Source organism: Nestor notabilis, unplaced genomic scaffold (assembly GCF_000696875.1).
Source record: "Nestor notabilis isolate BGI_N333 unplaced genomic scaffold, ASM69687v1 scaffold24171, whole genome shotgun sequence".
NCBI classification, from domain to species: Eukaryota; Metazoa; Chordata; class Aves; order Psittaciformes; family Psittacidae; genus Nestor; species Nestor notabilis.
The window spans coordinates 68,371-81,036 of record NW_009915525.1 but is presented as its reverse complement, the minus strand read 5'-3'; the positions used below and the strand labels follow the sequence as shown (position 1 = coordinate 81,036).

The 12,666-nt window shown below is 38.6% G+C and overlaps 1 protein-coding gene across 1 annotated transcript in view; it reads right to left on the bottom strand.

Annotated features, from left to right (window-relative positions):
* Positions 1 to 1,135: 1,135 nt before the first annotated feature.
* Positions 1,136 to 12,666, bottom strand: part of ST18 (suppression of tumorigenicity 18, zinc finger) — a gene marked incomplete at its 5' end in the record, with an annotated part of 71,893 nt that continues 60,362 nt past the window's right edge. Inside the window, 7 exons of the mRNA XM_010024193.1 lie at positions 1,136 to 1,349; positions 2,155 to 2,298; positions 4,569 to 4,672; positions 6,126 to 6,214; positions 8,237 to 8,458; positions 9,486 to 9,566; positions 9,662 to 9,724. Of these exons, the coding sequence (XP_010022495.1) occupies positions 1,209 to 1,349; positions 2,155 to 2,298; positions 4,569 to 4,672; positions 6,126 to 6,214; positions 8,237 to 8,458; positions 9,486 to 9,566; positions 9,662 to 9,724 (844 nt within the window). The remainder of the gene's footprint in view (positions 1,350 to 2,154; positions 2,299 to 4,568; positions 4,673 to 6,125; positions 6,215 to 8,236; positions 8,459 to 9,485; positions 9,567 to 9,661; positions 9,725 to 12,666) is intronic.

The window sequence follows — 12,666 nt, the reverse complement described above, 5'->3', positions numbered from 1 at the left end:
CCTACCAAAAGACTGGTAACAAATTTAGTATCAGCCTAGTCTTAGAGAAGAAGGATGGGAGAAACCAGTGATGGTGTTGCTACCATTTATTCAAAGGGAAAAGCAACCACTGTTGCGCTGGAGTGGTAAAATTCCTCTCCAGACCGCTGCCTTCTCAGCTGCCGTTAAGTTCAAACCAGTATTAAATGCCATTTCAGGGGAGATGTGTTCAATTCATTATGTACAAAGCCTTCAGCTTGGAATATGTTTGCGTTTTTCAAATCCAAATCCATAGCAATACTGGTCACTTGGTTAAAACCTCAATGTTTTATACTAAAAAAGTACCAGTCCTATCAAATTATCCTTCTTGTTTAGAGATAATTGTCATTTCCCTCCATGAACTAACTCTGAAAAAAACTGCAGTGGTAAAATAAATCTGAAGTTCTCTTGAAACATTTTAAATAATCATTCGTATAGGCTAAATCACACAGCCAAGTCAAGTGCTTTGCTGATTGCTATATTTCATTATTGCTAACGTATTCTTTAACACACTGTTTTCCAGCATACTGTGCTTTTAAGAGCCCAAGTTCCCCACTAGTGGGCACCATTTATCTTCTCATTCCATGCATCTTCACATCTCATGTTACTGCAAACCCACTTCTGATACAAAGCCATTATAAAAAAGCAGGATGTGAGGAAAATAAAACTAGAACCACGGTTCAGTCATTTGTTACTTTCATAGGTTTTTTTTTTCTTCCTGTACAAACCCAGCAAGTTATATAATTTACAGTATAACTTTCAGTCTATTTAAAATCCCGTTGGAAAATAAATTAATAAACACATTTGTAAAAATATGGCAGGCCACAAAAATGCTGTTAAAAGATAAAAAAAACAACTCTTTGATTAGAAATAAATAAAAAATATAAAAAATAGTTGCACACACTTTTTACATTCACTTTACAAAAACTGAGTGCAAAAGAAGAAAAAAAAAGGAATCGTACTGAAATAAATACAATATACTAACAGAGTGCATTGCTGTTAATACAAATAGTCTGTTGTGGTTTTATTCTTTTATTTTTTTATGTCAGCTGGGAAAAAAATTAGTGCAATGTTGCAATTGTAAATGCAGCATGGCAACCTACACCCCTTAGCAGTACATGAACTCCTAACAGATCCATCTGGAGTTTACTGCTGTTAAGTAATTTCTGTTGCCCAGCAGCTTTCACATCCTACACATGGATGCCCTTCACTGCCTGTTTGATACTTTCCAGCAGAGCTTTGCATTCGGGGGAATAGTCCCGTTCCAGATTGCTGTACATGTCTGTGAGTGTATTTACATATGCTTCGAAATTCTGCTCACTGATTGGCCCCTAAATGAAGACAAAACAGATTATAATTGTAGGAGAGAAAATTAAGGCCAAAAAAACCCAGACACCCAACCGCAAAGCAAGGAAAAGCAGCGATATGGCAACTGGGGAGAAGTTGTAAACAGGGAAGCCATCCAAATGAATGGAGGGGTTGTAGAAATTAAGGGAGTTGCATGTGCTGGGGGGAACCACACACTCTCCAAGCAAGAAAAGGAGTTGGAGATATAAATGTCAGTGTAACTTGCTTTTTACTGTGGCCTATTTGGCTCTGGGATTGTGGCTGAAAACCCCTTAACCATCCTCATGCAATATCCCAGTGTCACTCCTGAAACTGGGCAAGGGGACTGTAATTCTGGAGAACCAAGTACAGTTGTAGGTCTAGGCTGTGTTTGCAACTAAGACATTGAGGATCTGGAGTTTTGAGAAGGTAGAGCTTTGTTGGCTCCAGAAGAATCACCTGTATGAAACAGGTTAAAGTTTTGATCTACAAGCAGAGTAAATAAGGATTCTTGCTGTGAAATTTTCACTCTTTGTGCAGGATGGACAGTTAGATAGGGAGGGATGAGGGAAAAGCCTGTCCTGCACCATGCAGTACAGGGCAAGAGATACCAGGGCCAGCTCAGTCCTGGAAGAAACCGTGCTTGCTACTACATAGATTTCATGATCCAGCATCTAAGTAAATTAGCCTAAAAGAGCTCTCTGCTAATGCAGCTCCAGTGCTCCTGCTGGTCCCTGGGCTTGCTCATCTGCTTCAAGTGCTGGCAAAACAGACTCAAAGAAGGTGCGAAGCTGCTGGCTGTAGTCTTACCATCTGTGGAAGCTGAATGTCAGCGAGGCTGGAGATGAGAGCTTGGCTAAGGCCAGCTAACTCCTTCAACAGGCTCTCGTTGTTCTGCTCTATGAGTTTGTTCTCTTCCTCTATTGTTTTCAAATTGCTCTCCATAGATGTAATCTAAAAGACACAGGTAGGTACAAACACACAAACAGACAGACTCTTGGCAGCGCTGCATCTGCAGTTTGAACTCCAAATGGCAGTCACATGGTTATGAGAGGGGTCGTGATGGATCTAAAACTCAGGTATGTTCTTTTTTGGATAATCATAATTTCTCCACAGAATATTCAGAACAAGGAGAAGTTTGTATTTGCTCTGAACCGGTGGACTCTGATGTTGTTTCACAAAGAAACCTTGTGGCAGCGAGGCACTGGAGAGTGCCCAGCAGTGGGAGGAGGGATTTGAGCTCCGGGGAGGAAAGTCAGTGTGGAGCTCAGATGGAGAGTGTGGCTGCAGGGCTGGTGGAGGGAAGGAGAAAGGAAGCTGATGTTTACATTGCTGTCCTGCTCTTACAGCATCTCTGCTGATTGACCACAATAGCGAAGGCATGGGTATTAGCTGTTGTGCTACTTTCCTGCCCTGCTCCTGGGTGGAGGGTAGAGCTGTGGGCTGGCTGGGATTAGCAGCAGGGCTGGCACTGGAAACAGCAAAAGAAGAATAGAGTGCAAAGGAAACTGAGAGGTTGACTGCACACCAATCATCACAAAGATGATCTATGACAAACAGAATGGAACACAGGGTTTTGGAAAGAGCAGGAAAAGGGGTCTGAGGTAGCAAAATGATCTCTTTTCAGTGTGAGCCCACTGGGAATATACTCAGCTCTGAAGGCTTATATGTCAGAAGCAGGGCTGAAAACCAGAAGGCATCAGTGGCTGGGCCTGTTTCCCTGCTGCCCATCTCCTTGCCCTGCAGCAGGCAGCAAGGCAGCAGTGCAGGGCAGAATCATGGGCTGCCACCGCTGTACGTGGCCATGGCTCCCCAAGGCACAGAGCAAGAGTCACATCTGCAGCTGTTATGCCCACCCTGTCCTTGTTAGGTTGCACATCTCTGCACTACTTAAATGTCTCTTGCTGTAGCCACTTTACTTCTCTTCCTTACACACTGTGGCAGAGCAAAATGATCCCAGGGGAGGAACCCCTTTTTGTTTGCCTGCAATCCACTACAGCCGCTCCTTTGGAGGGTGCTTGCAGCAGCATGGCCTAACTGCCCAGGCTAGACTATAAGGAGATAGCAGAATCCACGTAGGGATGTGTTGCTTCAGGTGTAGCTCAGTTCAGGCTTTGCTAGTCAGACCTCCTTCACCAGGGAGCAAGTCCGAGGAGAAGAAATCTGACTGCATAAATTGGGCAATCTCTGTGCAAACAACATAGTGATCACCAGAGAGAACTGAAATAAGTGTCCTGGGACACTGAGCGTCACCTCCCACACAGTGCGACCTTTGCAATGTGAAGCCAGATCATTTAGATACAGCATATTTGGCATAAACTTCACCCTTATTTAGACCGTACACACAGTGGTTATTGCAAAAACAGCATTAATCAACACTGGACATTCCAGTGTGGTACAAATACAGAGGAGTATGGTTACACTCAGTTTGGTTTAGGTCAATTTAGACTTACATTCAGTTGCCATATCTCATTTAGGAACTGTATTCTTAAACTGTTATTCCTAAAATATTGACCAAGCTTCTGCTCTTGCTTTTACGCTCTGCCCAGGGTATCTCCCAGGAGCCCCTGTAGGGATGAGCATATTCAGCTCACTCTCTAGAACCACAGTCAGCATCTTACAGCTGATTTAATCTCTCCAGTATACAAAACAATGAAAGAGAATGACTCTTTTCTGTAGCTCCCTTCAAACTCCTCTGCAACACAAATTAGCAAAAGGCATCCATTCTTTACCAGGTGCTACCTGGAGCCAAATTCAAACTATTTGAATAACTGACAATGGGTGAACTGAACTAGGGAGATTTTCTTAGCTTCACATAAGTACAAAGTCAACTTCTATTAAGATTTGTAGTGTGCAGGTAAGAGGCAATATCCTCCCCAAAAAGTACAGTAATGGGATTCTGCATGGTTTGGTCAATAAAGAAAAATGAATGTTTTGTTTGGTAAATACAGTTTTTCTGCTTGCCAAGGTTAGCTCCAAACTGCCCTGAATTTGTCATTCACTAGATCTTTAAGACCATAACCAGGAATCTGCTGCTTATTTACAGATAAAAAACAAACAGAAACTTGGCAAAACAGCATGTATTTTGATGTGCCACAGAGTGATGGAAAATAAGTGCACAGAAAACTAGCTGTGTTTAAGCATGCATTTACATAGCATTTTATTGATTCATTTTCTTTAAGACTAGCATAAGAACAGGTAAAACTTTCATGTCAATATCGTACCTGGGTTTGAAGTTTCATCATGTCAGCTTCAATTTTAAGATTGGATTCATTCAGTTCTTTTATTTCCTCGTCCAAGTGTCTGATTTCTTCATCACTCTCAATGCCTGCAAATAGTTGAAAATACCAATATCAGATTTAAAGTGACCACATATAAATGGAGGTATGAATAACAAGCTGCACTGATCCATAAATTGCCTCTTACTTTGCTTTTACTGTCAAAATTGTTTCCTAGCTGTGAAACATATGTATGAGCTGAAACATAGAAGGGGCTTTCTGAATCTTTGTGTTTCTCAAATATTTTTTCCAGTGCAACATACAACTGCAAGCTGGAGGGTTCAGAAAGGAAATATTGCCCAGAAAGAGGAAATTTTATTAAAAAACATGAGAGGGTATTTGCAATGTTGTTTGGGTTTTTTTCTGCTTTAGAAGAAACATAGCAATCCATCTTTTGCAGGAAACACCCGAGGGTAACATCTCCTCTAGTTTAACTGCTGACTTTAGTAAGCTGTTATATATCTGCTTCTGATCTTGCAAGAAGTTCTGTGGGGGTAGGTCTTGGTGCAGAATAACTCCAAGAAGCACAGCCTTAGTTACGAGTGATAAACAGTGAAATTTAAATAGCAGCAAAAGAGAAATTGTCAGGAAGCTAAAAAACATTATAGAAAAAAAGAAGGAGGGAACACTTTTACATCCCTGCAAGTTAGATGATAGCAAAGAACAAAAACCTCAGGTCTTTTAACAAAAGGCTTGTTCCAAAAAATACTGAGCAGCTACAGCTGGTGGCAGCGCATGTCCCTCTTTCTGCTTAGTGTCACTCTGAGACCAACTCGCCTGGAGGTTTGTGTTACTGTTGTTACTGCTTTAAAACCTAGAGCCCTGAACAAGCCTGCTGTGGACCCAGCTTGGGAAAACTGTAAGCAGTAGTCCCTGCCGCTGTGAAAACATAGACACATGGAAGCAAACTTCTGCTCAATGTAATTGCCATGTTTTGCTCAGCAATTGAAGGCATAAAGACTAAGTTCCCTGAATCCTGTCCCAATACCCAACTTTCTAAAGCATGCTGTAAAAGAAAGGAGACTCCTACATATTTCCCCCTGTAACTATTTGGTAATTGTTCCTGTACACTTGGGTTAGCAAAATTATCCAAGTACTGCACAGATACTAAACCACGTAGTACTCAAGTTAAGGAGAAGAGTAGATTTATGCACACAATATTTGTCCCTTCTTACCTTAGCCATCAGACAGCTAAGTCCTCCTGATCTGTAACTAATAATTTATTAGTAATAACAATACAGAAAGCATCTCCAAATAAAAAAAAAAATAATGCTCTGATACAAGATGAGAGCATACCCTTAATGTTGAGTTAGCATGATGTAGATAACAATAATTTTATAATCTCTCATGCAAAGATTTTTGTTATTCAAGATTTGTTATTGCAGGAGACAACTGAAAGGAGTGAGAATTAATGCCAGAATGGCATCAAAGGGCATAAGTATAAATGGGAGTCAGGGCCCGTCTATCTAAATAAATGTCATCATCTTTTACAAATCTCCTTACCACCACTTGCTTTAAGCTTGATAGTCATTAATTCTTCCGAAATTTTGCCCTTTTTTATGGTTTGTGCATTCAGAGGACAACCAGACAGGCTGAAACGGATAGGAAAAAAAACATTAGCACCCACTTGAAAATGGCAACAATCCTTTCAGGCAATATTATCATGCACTTGGACAGACCTTTGTACCTAAGGTCATATCAGTATCTCCATTATAGCATAGCTTCAGAGAATGACATAACTCATAAAGAGCCATTTAACTGTATATTCCAGCTTGAAAATTGGCACAGAAATCTCAACCTATAAGCAAACAACTCTTAAGCATATTTCAGAATAATCAAAATAGCAGTGGCAGGCACCGTTAATTATGTGAAGATGCATTTACAGAATTCTTGAAGTTCTAACACTTATAAATAAAACCACTCTATTGTTTTTATTAAGGGCTCGTGCTTCAGAGGAGAGGGCCAGTATGGTCCTTTAAAATGACAAGTTCACTATCCTAAAAAAAATTAGTTAATGGGATGATTTCCATAGTGCACAACTATTGTATCATTTTTTGTTACATAATAATGATCAATACAATAACAACTCTGGATATACCCTATAGACTGTAATAGCTTTTTTGAATGGTTCTATTATATAGTCAGTTTGCTTTTTAACCACTGTTCACATTAAATTACATTTTGCTATTTCAAAGCTTGCAATTTCATCAACTGGTAATTATCTGAGGCAATTTTTATAGCCCACTAAAGGGCTAAGATGAATTGCACTGTCTTAATACTATCTTTATAAATAACAAAGAAGAAATACCCATATGCTGAAGAACTGGCAGAGAGATATGTATTCAGATGTAGCCAAGTAAGGAGTGAAGGAAAATTTTGTTCCACAGGAAAATGGTTGATTTTTGTGCTTGTGTAAAAACTAAACCAAAAAATCCTAGCAGACATGGTGTTTCCACATTGAGAAAGAAAAGAAAACACTCTTTGCAGGTTAAAGTTACCTTCAGACTGGCTTAGTTAAAAGCTACACAGGAAAGATGCTAATTTTCCAATTCTAAAATGCTGCTTAGTTTCTCTGTTCAAAGCAGACAACTAACTGGAAGAATGTCTCAAAGCCATGGTTTTCTTATGTTTCAGATGTCCTTGGAAAGGATATCATATCACAAAGCTATATTTATTTCCTTATTTTAACTAACATGATCTTGAGTGTGTTCCAGCATTATGTAGGACAGTAATCATCTGTAGTATGTGTTGCAACCAGACAGCATACTATTTATGTCATTTGCTTAATTAGTCCCAGTTTACAGTAATGTCCTAATGTAAAGACTATTACATGGGATGTAGATCATAAAGTCAGGGTAACACTGGACTCTGAATTTGTTCAAGTCACCTTGGACATTCTTGTATTGGAGAAGTTGGTTCAGAGTGTTAGAAAGAAAGCAAAGGAAGTATAGAATATAGACTTAATTCCTGTTACAGACAGAATACCAAATTTTGCCAGGTACTAATTCAGATTCTGTAGCCAGAATCTTTAAGTAAATATTGACTGAATGTGGTCAAATGTTTTCACAATGATATATAAAATCATGGTGTTTATTGTTACTTATGTGTGGTTATATGTGTGATTCCTGCTTAGTCAGGGTAGTTTTCTTTGTAAGATTATTGTAAATGCAAACTTGTGTAATCCATATGAGTTCTACATGTTTACTTTGAGTGGTCATAGCTATTTAAATACAAAGTTTATGAAAATAGCTTTTCCACTGGTAGAAAGATGAAATTAATGCAGCCATTGCTCTTGCTAAATCTTTTCTGGTGACATTTCAATGATATTTGCAGTTTCTGTAAAAGATATACAGATATTTGCCTACTCTATTTAATTTTAAACCATATAGACACTGTGTTAATCTGAAGAAAAGTCCTGGGAACATAGAAAAAGAGGTAAAATTTGATTCCAGCTCTCTGAAAGTTATTCTGATCTGTATTGCTTCAGCTGCAATGTAAATTATGTTGCTACTCAAAAGACTTCAGCACAATTTATTCAGACTGTAACCTCACACGTTGCCAATTCAACAGTGGAACATTAAGGTAAAATGAGAAGAGAAAACACAAAGTTATACCTTCTGTGGGTGACAAAAACATTATTAACATGACCCAGCCCGTTGCAGCCTGGCAAAGGACAGTGTGGCAGCTCTTGTTTGTTCAGTTTCCAGGATAGTGAAGACCCATTGACGGGACTCTCCTTCTGTCTCTTGGCAGCCAAAGGACAACCAGAAGCAGTGCGATGAGAAGTGTATTTACCTGATATGTGACCTTGGCCATCACAGCCTATCACTGGACATCTACAGAAACACAGCAAAAGAACCCCTGTTTTCACTGGAGAGAGCAGGCAGACAGTCTCAAGAAAGTCTGAGAAAATAATTCCAGGTGCCTGTGCCACTTTGCATTAATGGATTAAGAATCGGTCCCTGGTGGCACACTGTACCTGAGCATCTAATTCACATTAAGCTGAGTTATGGGGGTTCATCTGATTTTAAGACTAGGCAATTTAAAATACAGTTGTACAGCCTAAGAAACTAAAACATTCATTGAGATAGTATTTTACCAGAAAAGAAAATTAAAATTCTATCACAGGCAATAAAACACACTTCTACAAGTGTATGGAAAGTCAGCATCTCTCCTCTCTATCTAGGTTTCTGGTATGAAGCAGAGGATGGGTTCCTGTAACTGGTAAACTTGTATAATCCATGCAAATACTTGCAAAAGAAAGGTTTGTGATTTTTTTTGTGCTGCTCTGTCAGTATTATGCAGCTTCTCATATATCATTAGCAAGTATTAAAAACAACATTGTATGCAACTAAATCTTCATATCTATATTCTGGCAGCTATAGTTTACTGATTTTAATGGAATGTGTATTCAAGCCAGAAATATAGTGGATCTCTATTGAGTCTCTCTTTAAGTGAAATTTTAATTTATACATAGAGGAAAGACATGAGACTTACATGTATTTAAATTCTCTGGAATATGACTTGAACATGTCACTCTGATTTAATTAACTGACATGTTTCACTACAGGCAGAAATAATTTGTTTTCCTTTGTTTTGCCAAATTTTTCAACCAAGTGGCACTTTCTTAGCACTGTTTAAAGTAATTGGAACAATGCAAGCAGGAATAGCAGTTGTTCACCACTGTTCAGTCTCCAAGGTGGTGGACTTCACCAGTTTTGCTAGAAGCAGAAACACTTGGTTCAGCTCCAGCTCTAGGTCCTATTCTCACGTGGCTGGGGCAACTCCTATGATCCCTCAGTTCCTGAGCTTTTATGGGCTTTTTTTCCCCCTTTCCCGTTAGAGCAGTGCTTTTGTACTCACTTAAGTTCAGGGTCTTCTTTTTCTTCCTTGGTAGGAGTCACTTTGATACCTCCTTTCCTGGCACGAGGACAACCAGATAAACTGAAAGAAGCACACAGAATAAAAGCTACCTTTTTCTGCTGCTGCTTGCCAAGATCCCTGAGCTCTGTAACCCCATGTGGTGGGATGGTTTTTACCTTCTGTGGGATGCATAGTTCCCTGTCACGTGGCCAGAGCCATCACAGCCAGGTGTTGGGCACCTATGGAATAATACAGGGAGCTTACAAAATACAGTTTCCAAAGCACACAGTCAATAATGTTATATATTCTACATTTTGTGTAGGGTGGAAGAAAGAACAGCAGAGCTTTGTTGAACAATTAAAACTAGGTTTTGCTGATTTTTCTTTAAATGAGCAGACTTCTTTCATATATTTTTCTTTTATAACAGAGTTTTAGTAAGAAATGTGAAATATATTGCATAATGTGTAGATTTAATTAGCTTATAACGCAGTTTTCACCAAACATTTTTCCTTATACGTGATCAACATTACAAAAAAGAAAAAAAATCAGCTTGATATAGATCTATTTGTAAATTTACTGTTATGTGTTTGTTTGCTATTCTTCTGATGTTTTCAGGTGCAGGTATAAATAAGCACTTTGCCAGTATTTACAGAAGGGAAAACGGAAGCAGAGAAGCAGTTTTACTTTTGGGCATCAGTAGATGATAATCAGAATTTGAATTGAATAATCTGTATATTCTAGCACTGTAAGCATACGACAGGACCAGATCTTTCTAGTACTAAATTCAATTGGGTATTCATCTTGGCAATTGGATTATACTTCTGTTTCATTGTTAAGGGGCTTCTGTGTGTGTGTGTAACAAACAAACCTTTTAAAGTATGAATGTTTAAAACTAAAACATCCATACAATGACAAAAAACAGACCTGCCTGTTACTGTGTTTTTGCCAGCAGTCTGGGAGGGTGAGCTTGCTGGTCATACACAAAAGATGTGCTCAATTAGCCTACTGGATTCAGTAGGTCTTTCTGCTGACTTCTGCGTGGTTTGGAGCAGGGCCTTACGGGTAACACCTTCCATCTCAGAAGTCCATATTTAGTTAGTTAGTTATTTCTTCATTTTATTTAAGGCTATTCTAATTTTTGTCCTTTGTTGTTGTTGTTGCTTTGTGGTTTGTTTTAATTTTTTTGTTAGCTTGTTTTTCTTCTTTTTTAAGAGAAGAGAAACACATCTCAGTGCACAAATCAGCACAAAAAGTTACCTCCCTTTAGAAATCATGCCAACCATTTCTATGTTTCTGTATTATACAGCACAAAGTTTTTATTTTAAGCATCCCTAAAGGCCTTTTGAATGCTATGATTTTTACAGAGTATCAGAATTACAGAAAGTTGTGGCAAATAGTCTTGTTCTGAACCATTAAGGAAACTTGCATTGTTCAATGCTTTTTTTTAAGGGTCTCAGTTGTTACTGAATCTTTCCTGATGGGTGATTTAATCTAGTCATTGGTAGCCTGCCATGGGAAACACCTACAAATATAATTGTGATAGCACATCTGAGTGTGCAGGTGTATCTCTTCACAGAATATTTAAAACTATTTTTCTGTGAACAATTAATTTGTCAAAAAAGTGATTTCTTTTGGACATGACCAAATTTATTCACTGATTCAAGTAGAATTCAGAAAATAATTTCAATTGAAGAAAAGGGAGACTTTTTTTTCCCTTAAACATAATGTCAAAACATTTCATGATGACATTTTCTGAACAAAATATTTTGGCAGAATGACATGCCTCACACTGACAGCAAAGGTAGAGGTGTGGGTTGCAGAGTGCCAGATATGCTCAACTGTATAGAGCTAAATGTTGACCTGTCGAAGTGTGGGACAAGGTCTGGGCACAATGTCATGTGGAGCAGGCAGCAAGGGCAGATGTCTGGAGAGTGAGAATGCTCACAGGCAAATTCAGAATACCTGCCAAATACTATGGGTATTAATTTTGGCTACTTGTTTTATCAGATGATCACAGATGGAAGAGTTGTCTGTATAAACTAGACATGGACTTTAATTCAGTAAGAGCTCTTTGTGGGAGAATCAGAGTGTTTCAGACTTAAAAAAGACACTGAACTAAATTTAAATCTCCCCATCTGTATTTACCACTTCTGGCAGCACAGAGATTTTACAACCAGATTAGGGTCCGAGGTATTCTTGAGGTCATTAAAGATTTCAGGTTGAGATTTTATCTATACTGATGAAATTGTAAGATGATATTTCAGGTGGACTACTGACAAATTAATAAGAAACTTCACTAGCAAGACTGCTAAGCTTGACCACTGAGTTGGGTTTTCAAAATATTGGTTATACCTTTGTACGGACTGTGAAATTCCACAGTACAAGATACACCAGCAAACAAAGTAGTGCTTTACAGACAGTAATACTGTGAATCTTCATCAGCTTTTAACTGGCTGAGTGTTTGGACTAGTGCCCCAGCTTAGGGAGTCATCCCTTGTTACGGATTCCTGCGCACAGCCAAGAAAATCAGATTCACATTGGAGGACCATAGGCTTCAGGAGCTCTAGCTAAAATGTGTCAGCTCTCAAGGGGATGTAGGTTACAGATTCTTTTACAATTAATCAAGTTTGGTTTCCAAGAACAAATCTCTCAGTTATTTCACATAGAAATTCTAGTAACTGTGCATCATGTACCTGCAATTCTGTTCCCTTCTCTAAGAGGCGTTGTTTTATCTTTAAGTAGATGAACTACAACTGCACGTAAAATTGATACACTATGCTGCAGGTCTAGGATCTTTTCTGGTAACTTTACTGCCTAGAAAGATCACAGGAATGGTTGGATATAAACTGTAGTTAAGCCAACTGACCACAGAGGTCAGCTAAGAAAACCATTGGATGAAATATGTCATGCTGCCTGGGAAATATGCATTAGTATCTACGTGTTGTGTGAAACCTGTTGAGAAGAACTGCTAGAATCTGTCCTAAAAATGGACAATGCAACAACATGTATAAGGATAGGACAGACTACTTATTCATCAAAGTTTCTGAACTGCAAGTAGATATCTCTCTAAAGCATACTTTTAAAATTCTTTAAGGCTTGATAAGCAAGCTCTTTGGTGAAATAGGATAATCAATCATAATTATCCCTTATAGCTATAAAATCTGACTTGTCATCAACTTTA